The 15859-nt window shown below is 52.5% G+C and overlaps 2 protein-coding genes across 9 annotated transcripts; one reads left to right on the top strand and one right to left on the bottom strand.

Moving 5' to 3' along the window:
* The first annotated feature begins 5413 nt into the window (after positions 1 to 5413).
* Positions 5414 to 8356, top strand: ZFAND2B (zinc finger AN1-type containing 2B). 8 transcript variants are annotated; one of them, XM_060016073.1, is made up of 10 exons: positions 5414 to 5467; positions 5589 to 5664; positions 5938 to 6032; positions 6261 to 6392; positions 6521 to 6672; positions 6924 to 7019; positions 7095 to 7155; positions 7242 to 7309; positions 7641 to 7713; positions 7934 to 8356. In XM_060016073.1, exons 2-10 carry the CDS (start codon positions 5610 to 5612, stop codon positions 7976 to 7978), a joined length of 777 nt encoding a protein of 258 aa, XP_059872056.1. In that variant the 5' UTR covers positions 5414 to 5467; positions 5589 to 5609; the 3' UTR covers positions 7979 to 8356. The 8 variants fall into 8 exon arrangements, with proteins under 8 accessions (XP_059872056.1, XP_059872063.1, XP_059872061.1 ...); XM_060016080.1 differs by having other exon boundaries at positions 6314 to 6392; positions 7934 to 8355; XM_060016074.1 differs by having other exon boundaries at positions 5416 to 5467; positions 5592 to 5664.
* A 107-nt stretch (positions 8357 to 8463) lies between these two features.
* ABCB6 (ATP binding cassette subfamily B member 6 (LAN blood group)) lies at positions 8464 to 15740 on the bottom strand. Its single transcript, XM_060016072.1, has 19 exons — positions 14879 to 15740; positions 14418 to 14555; positions 13976 to 14162; positions 13679 to 13780; positions 13328 to 13511; positions 12597 to 12718; positions 11964 to 12073; positions 11716 to 11781; positions 11418 to 11543; positions 11189 to 11265; positions 11037 to 11100; positions 10840 to 10925; positions 10570 to 10627; positions 10251 to 10355; positions 9647 to 9821; positions 9391 to 9503; positions 9056 to 9150; positions 8916 to 8984; positions 8464 to 8726 (listed from the first exon to the last, which is right to left on the bottom strand). The coding sequence occupies exons 1-19, from the start codon at positions 15425 to 15427 to the stop codon at positions 8618 to 8620; spliced, it is 2535 nt and encodes an 844-aa protein (XP_059872055.1). The 5' UTR covers positions 15428 to 15740; the 3' UTR covers positions 8464 to 8617.
* Between the last annotated feature and the right edge of the window lie 119 nt (positions 15741 to 15859).

Here is a 15859-nt window from a genome sequence, read left to right as displayed (position 1 = left end):
GTTCACTTTTATTAAGGTGAGCTGCCACAACAGGTGTATCACAAAGGAAGCTTTGGGTTGCAAAATGTAGAAAACATTGCTAACAAGGACATTTCCTCTCTTACATAACAAGAAGCCAGATGTGGTATCCCCGGGTTGGTTAATTTATCAGTGACCCTGGATCTTTTCCATCTTTCTTCTCTGCCATCTTCAGCATGTTGGCTCTGCTTGGCTCCACTCATGGTCACAAAATAGCTGCCTGAGTGCTAGATGTCATAGGTAATGTCCAGAGCAGAAATATTATAAATTCTCATCCAAATAGACTATATGAACATATAAATCATTCATGGGGGAACTGATAAAGAATACAAAAAAATGGTTCTCTGAGTGTTTTCAGGGAAAAAAATGTATACATATCAGAATGAAAATAATTACTAGGTTAGATACTAAACTGATTAACATTCCACAGGGCTAAAAAATAACTTTTAGGGCTTCCCTGGTGGCGCAGTGGTTGAGAGTCCGCCTGCTGATGCAGGGGACACGGGTTCGTGCCCCGGTCCGGGAAGATCCCACATGCCGCGGAGCGGCTGGACTCGTGAGCCATGACCGCTGAGCCTGCGCATCCGGAGCCTGTGCTCTGCAACGGGAGAGGCCACAACAGTGAGAGGCCCGCATACCGCAAAAAAGAAAAAAAAAAAGTCAAGTGTCAGGCATGTATGTGTGTGTGTGCGTGTGTGTGCGTGTGTGTGTGCGTGTGTGTGTGTTGGGTTACAAAATGTATTTCCTATTGTGAGTAATGGTTAAAAAGTTTGAAAAACATTGACTTAGACCATTTAAGACTCATTCTAGGAGCTGCAAAGGGACCTATGCAAAACACAACTACTTGGAAAAAGATGATTAAAATCAGAGTTTTGTCCTCAAGGAGGGAGCTGGGGAATGGCTATTGGGTAGAGTGGGCTACAATCGGAGACTCACCAGGTGGTGCTTGGTCCTGTTTTTCTCATCCTCCAACCTCCCGAGCTCAGAGATATGCCTTACACCATTCTGGCTGCTGTGTGCCTTTAAGTGACCCACCACCTGCTTCATTACTTCAAGCTCAGGACAGCCCAAATACCATAAAAGTCATCCTTTATTTCCTTTTGTGACACTAGTTGTCCCCCAAATATCTGTTCTCCTTCACTGACATAATAATTGAAATTTTATCTGGACACATAGCCACCCAGCTAAAGACTACATTTCCCAGCTTCCCTGGAGTTGGGTGTGATCGTGTGACTAAGTTAATGATTTATACAATTATAGCTGGTCTATACAATGTTCACAGAAGTGATGTATGCAAATTCAAGGTGATTGAATGGCGGGGGTGGGGCGGGTGGAGGGTGGAGGGGATGCCTTCTTCTCCCTCATTCTGCTGCCTAGAACAAGGACTCATTTGGTACCACGTAGACAAAGGCAACACCTTAATGATGGTGAAGCAACAAAATAGGAGGTGTCCAAGTCCCCGACAAGTGCTATCATACCTGCCAGCCCTGAATAATTACATAAGCAAGAAATTAAACTTCTTTCTTGTTAATGCCACTGTTTCTGAGTCACTGTTATGGCAGTTTAACCTATATCCTACCCAATACCCTCTCCTTATACATTGTTAGTAGAAAATGGTGCAAGGTTGAAGTGCTAAGGTACATAGACATTTGACACATCTGATTTTAAGGTGTGTGGACTTTAAACCATACTCCCAGACAGTGCCTGTTTGTCTTCATATCTGGGCTCCAAAACCCAGCAGGGTGAGGATTAGATTGAAGGTCAGAGGAAAAACAGTTCTTGCCTATGACATGTGCTGCTTAGATTAAACCATATGAAATTGCTGTTTTTGTAAATTAAAAAAAAAGTCAACTATTAACAATTTCATATGTTTAAATCTAACAGAACTGATGCTGGATTCCACAGATATGGAGTCTTGGAATTGACAAATAGCAAGCTCTTCAACAGCTCTCCTTTCTGAAGGGCTTAGGTCAAAAGCTGAATCCCTATGGCAGAGGACGCTTAGGTGCATACCCGGATGAAGAGTGCCTGCATGTCAATAGCCTGACTTCGGGTGTGATAAGAGAGTCTGACAAAGCCTTGGGAAATATAGTGAATCTAATGGGATAACTTATAACTATCTTGAAAGGGACAAAGTGAAACTAATGAAATGAAGGCAGTTAGCCACGGTTTTGTTGGGAGGTGTAGACTTTCAGAGGAGGCAAAAGAGGTAATGATATGATTTAAACCCACGTGTGTAAGCTACAAAATCAATCTCTTTTTATGGGGCTGTGTCCCATCAGTCATAGTATTGCAGATAACAATCTCTTCCTGTCCCTCAGTCAGTATGACAGCATGGTAGTATGGCAGATGGCAAGCCCATAGCTTGTATGTTACAGATCCAATGAACACTGATTTTTTTGGCCTCGATTCCAAATTCCCAGGAAAGAATCTGATTGGCCAAATATAGCAGATGCTCCTGGTGCCCTGTGCCTCGTCTGCTTGGCACACCTTGGACTTCAGCTGTCGCTGTGGACAGCTCCTATGAGCCCAGATGCCTTCCCACCTCCAAGCTGAGCCAGCTTCAGTATTTCTGCCTCAGGGCTTTTCCCAAAGCCCCGCGTAGCTCAATCAGCTTGCACACAGGTACGGGTTGGCTGTGCAAGGTGGACATGGGGGACTTATCACTCCCAGGAGAAACCCCCAACTTACAGAAGACAGGAGTCAGCCCAGCCTCCTGTCCTTTAGAAGGACGATTCTGAGGTGTATTTTACATGCTTCCTCCTAGGGCTCCCAGTGGAATTGGGAACCACAGTAGTAACCAGTTCAATAATACACTTTGTTTTCCTTCCTTCCCTGTCTTCCTCCTTCCTGCTCTCTTACTCTGGCTAGGACTACCTCCTACATGAATTATCTGCACCGAAATCCTTGTCTCAGGTTATGCTTTTGGGAAACACAAACTTAGTTACCCAATGTGGGTTAGATGACCACTCCCAGACCAATCATCTTTGGCAGAAACATGGCTGCCCAGGGCCTACCCCAGGGTGTGAGGATGGGTTGAAGGAAGGAGCTGACAAAATTTCCCTGCAAGATTGGCCAAAGGTGTTCCATACACTCACTGAATGTTGGGCTGAACTTCTGCATAGAGGTAGGTCAAGGTGTTTCCCACAGACAAAGTCATAATTTTTTCTCTGAGGGAATTTCCTGGTGGTCCAGTGGTTAGGACTCAGTGCTCTCACTGCTGAGGGCCCAGGTTCAATCCCTGGTTGGGCAACTAAGATCCCACAAGCCGCATGGCATGTGCAAAAAAAAAAAAAAATTGTTCTGTGTATTTTATGGTTGCTCTGGGAACAGAATTTCTTTCTTTCTTTTTACCATTTTATTCTTTCAGTGATATATTGGAAAGTTACTTATTTTAAAATTTCTATCTCATATCTAACCTCTATACTGAGCTTTAATTCTAAGCATCATCCCTAGTTCACACCATCATCTCTTGTCTCTACTATAGCAACAGCCTTCTACCTAGTCTCCCTTCTTCCAATCTGTTCCCCACTCTGAAGCCAGAGTGACTTTCCCAAAATACAAATTGGATCATGTTACTCTTCTGCTTAAAGCTATCTACAGTTTCCTATTATGTTCATGTTAAAATTCTCAACACTAACGTGGCCTCCATGACCTGAGATTTGACCCCAGCTAACTCTTCAGCTTCATCTTCTGCTAAGCTGTCTCTTACACTCTAAGATCCCAATGCTATAAGCTTTTAAAAAGCTCATCTAAAGGATCTTGTTCCCTCTTATCTCCAGGTTTTTGTCCTTGTTGTTTCCTCTGTCTGGAATACCATCTCCTTCCATCCCGCTCCTTTCTCCCTTGGCCTTCACCTAGCCAACATCTACTCACCCTTCAGGTTTTGGCTTGAATAACACTTGTCAACTCCAGAATGGGTGTACCTGAAATGCACTGCCGTATTACCTGGTAGATCCTAGTCTATGCATGTATCATCCCGTGACAGGCACATGGGAGGACACTCAGTATGTTGAATGAAGGAAGGAAGGAATTGAATGGACTCTCTTGGGTTTTCTGGAAGGACTGTCCAAGCCAGCTTGGTGATTTTCACTCTAGGTGAAACTGACTCACTTCCCCCAAACATGAGACTCAGGCCTGGCCCATCAGAACAACACATACCCTGCCCTGGGCCACAGGTCAGGACTTGGCAGATAATCCAAGTCAAGGCAATCAGGCCCAGTCAGAGATGAAATTAGGCCTTCTGCTTGAGGAACCAGGAAAAAATGGTTTTAATTTTCACCAGCCTTAGAGCTGTAAGAATGTAAGAAGCAGACACAGGGAAACAGAGCCAAAAGTTGGAGAGGGAGAGGGAGAAGAGAAGAAGGCTGGCTCCTCATTTCCAGCTGTAGCCTGGTTCTGTCTCCATTTTGGAGGACACTGTTCAACTCTAAGTTTATTTCACCTGTTTACTTGTCCCCATGCCCAAACTTTTGGGAAAATAAGAGTGCAACCAAGCCCACGCATGAGGGGCCAGAGAGGCATGTGAGAAACAAAATGTGCTGAAACAGAAGGTCTCAACCTGGGGCTCCCTAAGGTAAAGCAGGACGTCAGTCCAGTGACTCTAGCTTCATTCAAGAAATATTTAATAAGCATTCAGCATATTCTAGGCATGTGTTTTTCAAAGTGTAGTACATGGATAATCTGTCAGAATTCTCTCCTACACTTCCTACTAAATCAGAAGCCCTGGGGGCTCAGGAATCTGCATTTTACAGCAGCTCTTGTAGGTGATTTGGATTCACACTGAAGTCTGAAAACCACAGGCACTGAGCTGGGTGCTGGGGCCTACCTAACACAAAGCAAGGCAGACGTGGTCCCTGACTTACCAGTATATTTATGTGGGGCAGGGGTAGGCAGGGGAGTGAGGGAACAGCTGATTACAATAAGGTGATACAGTGCTAAAACAGAACCAGGGAGACCACAAGAGAGGCGCTTAGCTCAAACTGAGGAGGGTCAGAGAAGTCTCACAAAAGAACATCGAAGCTAAACTTGGAGGAGCTACAGCCCTGAAGAGAAATGTGTATTTCACAGAAACAAGGGAGTTGTCAGCTCCTGGAGAGTAAGTACAGCTGTGGCTGCGAACGAAACGGCTAGTCGGAGAGTGTAGAGTGAAAAGCGGACGAAGGACCCAATTGTGAAAGACCCCAAAACACCCCATCCCTCCAAGATGTCATCGGTCCTTGCCTTCGCCTGCCGTTTCGCCCTTCGTGGAGGTAGGCCCGCGCCCAAGAGAAACCATCCAGCCTCCAGCCTAACGCAACAAGAGAGGGGGTGTGATCGGCTCTTCCGGGACGCTCCCCCGCCCCCCGGGGACTGCGCTGGACGTGCCCGCCCTGCGCGACGACGTCAGCGCGCCCGCGCGCGCCAGGGGAGGAGTGGGAGCTGCGGGCCTGGAGGCGCTGACGCTCCGGTAACCCGGGCTGGGCAGTGGGGAGGAAGGGGCGGGACAGCGAGTCCCCCCACAGTGGGGGGTCGCGGTTTGGACCCGGAGCGGGAACCCTAGAGGAGCTCAGCATCGCTTCCTCTACCAGCAGGCCCCGTCCGGCCCGGCGATGGAGTTTCCGGACCTTGGGGCTCACTGTTCGGAGCCGAGCTGTCAGCGGTTGGGTGAGGGGGTGAGGGGCGGAGCAGGCGGGAGGCGGGGCCGGGCGGAGACGGGCTTGGAACTGCAAGTGGCGGGAAGGGTGGGCTCCCGGGCTGGAAGTGCCCGAGGGGGGCGGGGCTCGAGGTTGGGGCGTGGCTTAGGAGATAGTGGACTAGGTCAGGGGTGCAGTTCACTGCCAGTACTGCGGCGTTTTCGTTCCCCTGAGCGGAAGGCTTGAGTGAGCGGGAAGGAGGTCGAGGTCCCCCTGGACCTGCAGTCCAACCCACTTCCTGCAGATTTTCTGCCGCTCAAGTGCGACGCCTGCTCGGGCATCTTTTGCGCAGACCACGTGGCCTACGCCCAGCATCACTGTGGATCTGCTTACCAAAAGGTGAGGGGGCGGTCTGCGGGTGAAAGGGGGCGGATGGAGGATGGCATGCAGAATCTCTGGAACCCCTCTGCCTCCCATTTCCTCTCTTTTACTGTCTTTCTGAGGCTCAGTGCTGGGAACATTGTTTCCTTTTGCGTTTATGGGGGGTCATGTCCAGGTTCTTTCAGGACCAGAGATTTGGCTGGTTTGGGAGTAGGCCACAGACCGACCCCTGCTCCCTGACTGTAGGATATCCAGGTACCTGTATGCCCACTCTGTAATGTGCCTGTTCCTGTGGCCAGAGGGGAGCCCCCTGACCGTGCTGTTGGGGAACACATTGACAGAGACTGCCGCTCTGATCCAGCTCAGCAAAAGCGTAAGGTAAGCGTTGGAGGGGTTCACCATGGTCACCTGGGACTACAGTTGCCTGGAAGTCTGTACAACTGTTAGGATGGGGTTGAAGGGGGATCAGAGTCTCAGCAGAGACAATCCTCCCTACTCCACCTCAGATCTTCACCAATAAGTGTGAACGCTCTGGCTGCCGGCAGCGGGAAATGATGAAACTGACCTGCGACCACTGTGGCCGAAACTTCTGCATCAAGCACCGTCACCCACTGGACCATGATTGCTCTGGGGAGGGGCACCCCACAAGTAGGGCAGGGTAATTGCAACCAAGTCCTCTACTTGCCTTTGGGACCATCCCATCCTTCTGAAACTGACTCAACCTCTGTCATTATAGTGGGGAAGCATCAACCTGTCCCCTTTGGCTAGGGAGTCTTTTTATTTCCTTTGAAGTGCATGTTTTCCAGACCTTGTGGAGGAGTTCCCCTCCAGACTTCCTTGGTCAGGCCAGGGAGGAACATGCAAGCTGACCGTGCCTGCAGGCATGCCAAGAGTGTCTCTTCCCTACAGACTGGCTGCCATCTCCAGAGCACAAGGCCTAGCTTCTTCTACAAAGACCATCCCCAGCCCAAACCAGACCTTGCCTTCATCTACCTCTGCCAGCAGGTAGGCCTGCCTGTTTCTCCTCTTCCTTTTTTCCCTTCACATCTCTGACCTCAGCCTCTTGAATGTCTGCCATAGAGCCACAGCTCAGTCTCCATCCCGGACAGCCTCTCCAGTGATTGCTTTGCAAAATGGCTTGGTGAGTTGGGCAGGGGTCAGATGGACAGAAGCAAACCCAACAGAGAGTAAAGTCCAAGGCAGCTGGTCTTATTTTTCCTTTTGCAGAGTGAGGATGAGGCTCTGCAACGAGCCCTGGAACTGTCCCTGGCAGAGACCAAACCCCAGGTCCCAAGGTACCTTCTCTCTGGTGAAAGAGGGTGGGACGTGGGCAAGGGCTCAGTTTGGAGGGAGGTAGGTGGGACCACTCTCATCCAATGCAGGATAACTGTTAGGAACTTGGGCTCACAATTAAGCTTTTGAACTACAGTTTGTGACCTTTGACAAGTTCTTTAACCCATTAGTCTTAACGCACTCTATAAAATGGGGACAGTACTAATACCTTATAGAACCCTACCTATGAAAATTGAGATAATACTCACAAGTGCTCAGCACAGTGATGCCTAACAGATGAGATGCTCACATTTTAGATACTGTCATCCAGCTTAAGCTGTTCCTCCCTCCCAGTTCTCAGGAGGAAGAAGACTTAGCTTTAGCACAAGCACTATCAGCCAGCGAGGCAGAATACCGACAGCGGCAGGTATGAGGACGGGGTAGAGACAGGCCCTGCGCTGGGAGGAAGTAAGGAGTTTACGGGGGGTTGGGGGGTGCTCTTCCAAGTAGTAGAGTTTGGGAATGGTGGTTATCCTTGTGTTTTCAATATGACTCCAGCCCATGCTGAGCTCTGCAGTGAGGACTGTCCCCCTCATTTCCTTGACGTCGAACCCTGTCTTCCTCTCCTTCCCCTCTCCTTGCTCCAGGCTCAGAGCCGCAGCTTGAAGCCGTCCAACTGCAACCTGTGCTAGGGCCTTGGGCTTGGGGAGGGAGGCTCAGCTGAGGAGGACTGTGGCCCTCGCATCTCTAGGGTCCACAGGGAGAGGAGGCCCGGAGCAGCCTAGAGTGAAGATGAGGAGGAGTGACGTGGAGGCCACCTGCAGGGAGCATCAGGAGAAACAGCTTGTGGAGCTGAGCCTACAGATGGCTCTGCTGGCCTCTCCAGCTGCATGGGAGAGAACAGCTCTGAACTGTTCCCTGGCTGGGCCCTGGCCAGACCCCACATGGCCCCCTGCATCTTGACATCCCCCATATACTGCGGCTCCCCCCACATGTAGGGGGCTGGGAGGGGGAGCTAGAAAGAATAAAGAATCTTGGCAGTCAGTAAGACACCAAAGTGGTGTGTTTCTTTCTCCTCTCCAACCAAAAACAGAAGAGTCCTGTCAAGAATGCTCAGCTGATCTAAGGGTGGAGGCCCATTGCAATCCCCCACACCAGAAAGTCACAGTGATCCCAGCTCAGTCCACACTTTTATTTCCCCCAAAAGTGCTTTTTTGAAAGGCCCCTTTCCTTCACTATAGCTAGCACCAAGACCAGGATGAAATATGGCAGGGAAGAGGGGTACAGTGTTATTTCCCTCGGCTATGCTTTGGGAGGGAAGCATACTTTTGTCACCAGGCCTTAGTCTGGGGCTTGGTGTCTTCGGAGACTTCCTGTCCCTGCTGCTGCAGCTGCCACATGTCAGCATACACCCCGCCTCGGGACAACAGAGCCTCGTGCCTGGGCCAAGGAGAAAAACATAAGTCCCAACCAACTATCAGTTTTACCCCAAGAGTCCTCGCCACTAGTCTATGAGATGACAGGGAACTGGCGAGGGAGATCCTTCCAGAAAGCCCTGGGATTCCACAACCTTTTCCTGGGGCCCTCAATTCAGAGGCCCTTCCCTATTCATCCTACTGTGTCCCTTACCGTCCTCTCTCCACAATGCAGCCATCCTTGACGACGAGGATCTGGTCAGCACTAACCACAGTGGAGAGCCTGAGAGGTCAGAGATCAGTCACCTACCACACCACCCGTGTGGGCCCCGCTGCCCGCTGCCCGTCCCGTACCTGTGTGCCACCACGATGGTGGTGCGGTTTGTGCAGACTTTGGCCAGAGAAGCCTGGATGGCCCTCTCATTAGATGTATCCAGCGCAGATGTTGCCTACAGAGAGGGACTGGGTAAAACTGCCCCGGCCACCCAAGTCCCCAGTGGGAGGAGGATGCGAGCTGCTGGCCAAAGCCTCAGGAATCAAAAAGAACCTGTTTTGCGCTTGAAAACTGCAAGGTGTTTCTGTGAAACATGGATTTGTGCTAGCTCTCCTAGATGGAGACGGTGCCCAGCAAGAATGGCTGGGGCACGGGTCGGGGAGGAAGGAGGGGAGAAGGCACTCAGGGCCCTCACCTCGTCCAGCAGAATGATGTCTGGAGCCTTGAGAATGGTGCGAGCGATGGCGACACGCTGCTTCTCCCCACCGCTTAGCTTCAGTCCCCGCTCACCCACCTGCGTATCGTACCCTGTGGAAATTGCCTACTTCCCTCAAGTCACAGTAATAAACTTGTTTTCTGTGACCAGATGGGCAAGGAAGAGGTGGAACCGGGGTCAGAGGGAGTAACGGGACTGAACTGGGCAGGAGGGGGACTCTGCAGGGGAGGCTCACCTTCAGGGAAAGCCATAATGGTGTCGTGGATGCCTGCAGCCTGAGCCGCAGCCTTCACCTCATCGTTCCCAGCCGTGATGCGGCCGTAGCGGATATTGTTGGCAATGGTGTCATTGAAGAGGACAGTGTCCTGGGGCACGACTCCAATGTGAGACCGGAGAGAGACCTGGGTCACCTGGGGCCAAAAGACCATATGCTCTGGCCTCTGAGACCCACCCAGGCCTGGAAGGTAGGATGGGATGGTGGGAAGCATATGGGATGAGAGGCCCTGCGTGAGAATCCTGCCTCCACCTTCCTAAACCCTAGCTGTGCAGGCAAATCACTTAACCTCTCTGAGTCTGTTTCCCCATCGATAAAGAGAAAATACAGTTTCTCTCCCTGCTTCCCTGGGTTGCTGCAGATCTTTGTGCCTCATACAGCACCATACCACTCATTCTCATGGCTACTTTTCTTATGCAGGTCGTCTACTGCTAGAAAGGCTGAGGTCTCCTGGCCCAACTTTCTGCAGGGGTGACAGCTCCTCCACCACTCCCTGGATGCCCAGCACCTGCCATTCTTTCACACACAGGCCTCTAAATTACAGGCTTCTCCCAAGCATCCTTACCTGTGAAATGTTCTGCCCATCTATTCGGATGCAGCCAGAGCTGATGTCATAGAAGCGAAAGAGCAGGCGCAAAATTGTGCTCTTCCCTGCTCCTGATGGGCCCACCTGTTGCATAAGAAACAAAGGGAAAACATTCTAAGGCCCATTGGCTTTTAAATCTTTCTCTCCAAGAGGCCACAATGTCCATGGAAGCTGCTACAGTCACTCCAGTAACCTGGCATGACAGGGCTAACTCCACAGCCTTGGTCCCAAGCTACCACGGGCACTAGAATAAGGGAAGCTCAAGGAGTCTGGGCCAACTGGCTGGGTCTCCTCTTACCAGGGCCAGTGTCTGTCCAGGCATCACGGTGAAGGACACATCCTGCAGGGTCTCCCGCCTGCAAAGAAGGATGGGCATGCTCAGCAGGCCTGCTGCACTGCCAGGGGCCCCCTCCGACACTAGAGCCACTACTGGGCCCTGCCCCTCTCTTGTTCAGGCTCTCTTTCCAGGTAGTGGTGGGCTGAGAAGCAGGAAGGAGGGGCAGGAAGGCAGTGTGTAAATTGACACCGGAAAAGGGGGCTGGGGGACAGTGAAAGGGGAGGGGCTCACCCATTGGTATAGCTGAAGTGCACATTCTCAAACTCAATCTGGCCCCTCTGAAAGTGAAGGGGCCCTGCTCCAGGAAGGTCCTTCACCTGGGAGAGTGCCACCAATGTGTGCCATTACAGGCCTGGTATTCTCCAGACACAAAGAACGCCACGCAGGCTCCCGCTCCCCACAAACCCGGCTCCTGTCTCCTCACTCACTTCTGTCTCCTCTTTTAGCAGGTCAAACATGTTCTCCATGTCAATGAAGTTGGTCTGGATCATCCTGCAAGAAGAATGCTGGCTGGAGCTCCTCTGAGGAGCTGGAGAAATAACAGTGCACCCTGAACAGGTGAGGGCCAGGGTCAGGTTACCTGTAGTAGGTGCCAAACCAGTTGAGGGGCATGTACAGCTGGATGATATAAGTGCCAAACAGCACAAAGTCCCCAACCTGTGGACATCAAGGGAAGAGGAGTCACAGGAGGCCTGCGGGCTCTCACCCTGCCCAGTGGCTATCACCCTCCCTGCTTCCCACCCAGGAACCTGGTGGCCTAAACAAAGACCCCGGTCCCCTCATCCCCAGGCCCAGCACAATTCCCTCACCTGTAGCTTCTGCTCACTGACAAAATATGCACAAAGCAGGGAGCCAGAGAGGAGCCCAAGTCCAATCACCAGGTTCTGGGTCTGATTTAGCAAAACCAGTGAAGCACTTGACTTCCACTCCAAACCCTGGGGCCATGACATGAGAGGAAGGAATATCACATACATGCTGACAGTCACCAAATCCCAACCTGGCCCTGGGCACCTTCAACCTCACAGCCCAAATTTTACTCCTCTCTGTCCTGGCAATTCCACAAGGCCAGGCTGTTGCTCTCAGTAGGCCTCCAACTAGCATCCTCACCTGATATTTGATGATGGCCTCGCGATAGCGTTCCACTTCATAACTCTCCGCATTGTAATACTTCACCTGATGAATTCAAACCACCGCTGTTCCACACGGCCACAGCTTTCAGCTCAATTGCCCATCCCTCCTCCCTAATTGTAAACAGCACACCTCGCACCCCCCAGCTGCTTATCAGCCCCAATGGTCCCAGGCACACTCTTCCACATCTCCGAGCCTCACAACACTGCCACCAAGGCCTCTGTTACCGTCTCAAAGTTTAGCAAAGAATCCACAGCCCGTGCCCGGGTAGCATTCTCCTGTGTGTTCATAGCACGTCGAAACTTCGTTCTCCACTCAGTGACCACAATGGTCAGGGCTAGAGAGTGACAGGAGGAGGGAGAGGGAGAAGAAGAGAGCAAGACATCACTCCCAGCAGCGGAGACCATGTGCATGCCTGCTGCTGGTCACATGCGCGCTAACCCTGTGCTACAGCCCAGGGATCCAGATTCCAAAGCGGAGGGAGTCTTAAGCTCCCTGAGGGAAGGGGCTGTGTCCAAGACCTCACTGCAGGCTGCATAAAGCCTGTGTGAAAACGGTTGTGGTGAACAAATGAACGCAAGCTGCATGCTGTTACAAAGATGAGGTTCGTCCTTGACTCGCATCCACAGTGGGCACCTAATGTGACCAGGATGCCCTTCCCCAGCCCTCCCTCCACCCAGGGTGAGCTGAGCTTCCCTCAGCAGAGGAGGCTCACCCGTCATATTGGAGAGCAGCAGGAGGCTATGCGGGTCCACTGATCTACAGTCTCCCAAAGCTGGGTCACCTGAGTGGGAGCAGGGCTCATGCCCAAGGGAGTCCGCAGATAGTTCAGGGAGGTGGTTTCACCAAGCAGCACTCACCGAGGTAAAGACTCATGCACAGGAACACAATGAGGCCAAACCAGGCATTGAAGAACATGCTGAAGTAGATGATGCCAATGATGATGTCGGCCAGCGTGGGGATGATATTGAACACCAGGTAGCTAGGAGGTAAAGTCAAGCAACGAAGAAAGGTTTAAGGGCTCGGAGCCAGCAACTCTCCCTAGGGGGTTTCAGCGTAGTGTTTTGTTTTCAACAGCAACAGACTGGAATCAAGCTAAACGCCCCTTAAGAGGTAGATGGCGAAATAAACCATAGGATGCCCAAATTATAGAATGCTCTGGATCAATTATAATGAATGAGGAAGATCTTCATGTGTGGGTTAGAATACATCTCCCTAACATTTTGATAAGAAGGCCATTCTGAGAATGACGTCTACGTCATGACACCATTCATTTTAGGAAAAACCTCCACGATACCACATTAGTTCTGTGAGTCTGCATGTCTATATGTAAAAAAATGCAAAAAAAAGCAGAACTCAACATACTGAATGGAGTGAGAACCTCTGGAGAAGTGAGCGGAATTCAAAAGAGATTTGCTCTGTCTTCTTTATTTGAATTATTACGAGAGCACGTGTACATTAAGTTTACAATTAAAAAAAAAAAAGAGGACAGAGGAGCAGCTCCTCAAGCTGGGTCTGTTCTCCTGACAGCCCCTCCACCCCTGCGTCTCCAGACCCGCCCTCCCACACTTCCTTTCCTTTGGCTTGGCACCTGAGCAGCCCCGTGACACTGGATGTGCCCCGGTCCACGATCCGCAGCACCTCCCCCGTGCGGCGCCCCAGGTGCCAGCGCAGCGAGAGCTCGTGCAGGTGGGAGAAGAGGCGCAGCTCCACCTGCCGCGAGGTGAACTGCTGCACCCGGATCCATAGGAACGTGCGCAGGTTGCTCACGAAGCCTGGGGGAAGCCAGGGGAGGCCTTGGTAGGGCTGAGAAGCCTAAGGACGTCATCCCAGCAGCAACATGTGAAAGGTCTGAGAGCACCAAGGGGCCTGGGGGAAGGACGCCTGTGGGAGAAGGGAGAGGGGCCAATACCAACCGAGGTGAGAGCGGAGTCCCTCATACCTGTACTGCCGGTGCCACCCCCCTGGAGGAACTTGAGGAAGACATAGGTGATGACAGTCCAGACCAAGGAGCTCCAAGGTGCCTTCTGGGTCAGCAAGTTCACTATGGAGAAAACGAGTCCGAGCCCACTTATGGACCCTAGAACCCTCTTCAGGAGAAACCGCCCCAGGAATCAGCCACAGCCTCTTTCTGACCACCCAGCTCCCAACTCTGTCCCACTTCCCTAGGCTAGTCCACTGCACCAACCAGGCCAATGAAAGACCAGAGTGCTGAGCTGACAACCCTTCTCCCCCTCACCTATGTCCCTGTAGAAGATGGGGACCAACACGTTCAGTCCCCGGTCCAGCCCCATGAGCCCCAGGCAGATGAGCACAACAAACTGCAGAGCTGGACTCCCTCGAGGCCACAGGTAGCCACTCAGTAGGCGGAGTTTCCTGCCAAGGTCTTGCCAGGTAGACCGTGGTGGCCCCTCTGTTGACTGAACCTAGGATGGTGAAACGCATAAGGGAGGGAAGCTCAGAAATCAAAATGAAGCGCACTAGCCAGAAAGCCTCTAGGGAAAATGTATGGGATTACAGCTCCCAGGTAACGGTAACAGACCAACAAGCTATCCCTGATGGGGTAGAGCTAACAGGGCACAAACTGAGATTTAGGAAAGAAATGGGTTTTTATGGTGGGAAGAAATGATGACAGAGAATGGAATTAAGATAGATCCGAAGTTTCAGAAACTGAGGTGTACCTGGCTCCTGTCTACATCTTGATCCTCTTCATTGACCTGCAAGGTGTATGACTGGGGACGAAGTCCAGGGGCCCAGAGCCCCAGGACAAAAAGCCCTCCAGAGACCACATACCGCAGCACCCACAGGCTAAACTGAACCTAGAATTAAACATATGTGGGGAGACTATCAACGAGGGCCAGAATCCCATTGTTACTACTTATAACACATCTGGGGACTGGGGTAGGGCACACACCCAGGTCCTCCTCAGGGGCCCAGCATCTAATAGGCTTTTAAAAAAATCCACAGTGACTCAGCACAGCCACTCCCCACCAGCTGGCTATCAGCTCCCAGCAGCGCTGGCCCCTCCTTTCTGTCCTTTTTTAGAGGCATTCGAAAGCATGGAGCCAGTGTGACCAGACATGCCATCTTTCTTCCCAGCACCCGCTACCCATGCTTCCCCTCCCCCCACGAAGTCACTCACCTGCTGGCTCAAGTTCGCCCTTGCCCACCACCATTGTGGGCTGTTCCAAGACACTAGGGCCAAGTTCTCGGCTGCAAAAGCCACAGTCCAGAGGAGCAGGAGACCCGGGCTGTGCGTGAACTTGATCCAGACGCCCATTGCTAGCTTCTGCCGTGCCTGGCTCCGTTCCACCACGAGCAGCCCCAGGCCACAGGCGCTGGCCACAGTCCCCAATAAAGACGCCAGCAATAGGTAGCCTGGCAGTGGGGCACCCTGGGCAGCGGCCACCCGGCCAACCAGACCGGCTAGGGGCAGCGCCACCTGAAGTGTGGCCAGAAGCAGCTGCAGCACGTAAGGAGCTACGCGAGGGCCGGCCGCCCAAGACACCGCGTCAGCGCCACCTGGCCGCTCCGGACGTTTGCAGGGAAGAACCGGCACCAAGGCCAGAGCCCCCAGGCCCATCAGCGTCGAGGGTACAAGCGTGAAGAAGAAGCAGGGGCTGAGGCCACCCTTCGCCCAGACCGGACCCGCGGGTCCTTCGGCCTCACAGTAGTTGCCCACAGTCACCATGGCAATGCGTGGCCGCCGGCCGAGGCTGAGGGGACTGAGGGACAGGAGAACTGGACCGGCCGCTCGGGGCGGGGCGCGGAATCCCGGGTATCTCGGGTCATGGAGCCTCGGGGCGCTAAGCCGCGGGGGTCGCGCGACAGGGACGAACGTGGACCCGGCCACACCACCCCCTCGCTTCGCGCACGCGCCGCCGCCACGCACTCACGCCGGGCACGTACGCCGTCTCTGCCGTCCGCCCCTAGCTCGCGGCCGGGGACCCTCTGGCCAAGTCGGGGCCCACAGGAATGTTCAGCCTCTGCCTCCAGCCGCTCTCTTCCGCAGCAGCCCCGCCCACCAGGGCCGCTCCCAGCTCCTACCCAGGGCCCCATTGGCCGAGTGTCTCCGAAGGGGCGGGGGAATGGTGCACGCTAGGGAAGGCAAAATAGAACAGCG

Source organism: Delphinus delphis, chromosome 7, assembly GCF_949987515.2.
Source record: "Delphinus delphis chromosome 7, mDelDel1.2, whole genome shotgun sequence".
NCBI classification, from domain to species: Eukaryota; Metazoa; Chordata; class Mammalia; order Artiodactyla; family Delphinidae; genus Delphinus; species Delphinus delphis.
The sequence above is the reverse complement of the archived record's forward strand: the minus strand, read 5'-3'. Positions and strand labels throughout refer to the sequence as shown.

Bases quoted from the DNA above. Each gene is read 5' to 3' on its own strand.
- ZFAND2B (XM_060016073.1), top strand. From the start codon at position 5,610: ATGGAGTTTCCGGACCTTGGGGCTCACTGTTCGGAGCCGAGCTGTCAG. The intron at 6,673-6,923 runs GTAATTGCAACC...TCTTCCCTACAG, and splicing joins CACCCCACAAGTAGGGCAGG to ACTGGCTGCCATCTCCAGAG. The intron at 7,156-7,241 runs GTGAGTTGGGCA...TTCCTTTTGCAG, and splicing joins TTGCTTTGCAAAATGGCTTG to AGTGAGGATGAGGCTCTGCA.
- ABCB6 (XM_060016072.1), bottom strand. From the start codon at position 15,427: ATGGTGACTGTGGGCAACTACTGTGAGGCCGAAGGACCCGCGGGTCCG. The intron at 14,163-14,417 runs GTACACCTCAGT...TCACCATCCTAG, and splicing joins AAGATGTAGACAGGAGCCAG to GTTCAGTCAACAGAGGGGCC. The intron at 8,727-8,915 runs GTAAGGGACACA...TCCTTGGCCCAG, and splicing joins TGCATTGTGGAGAGAGGACG to GCACGAGGCTCTGTTGTCCC.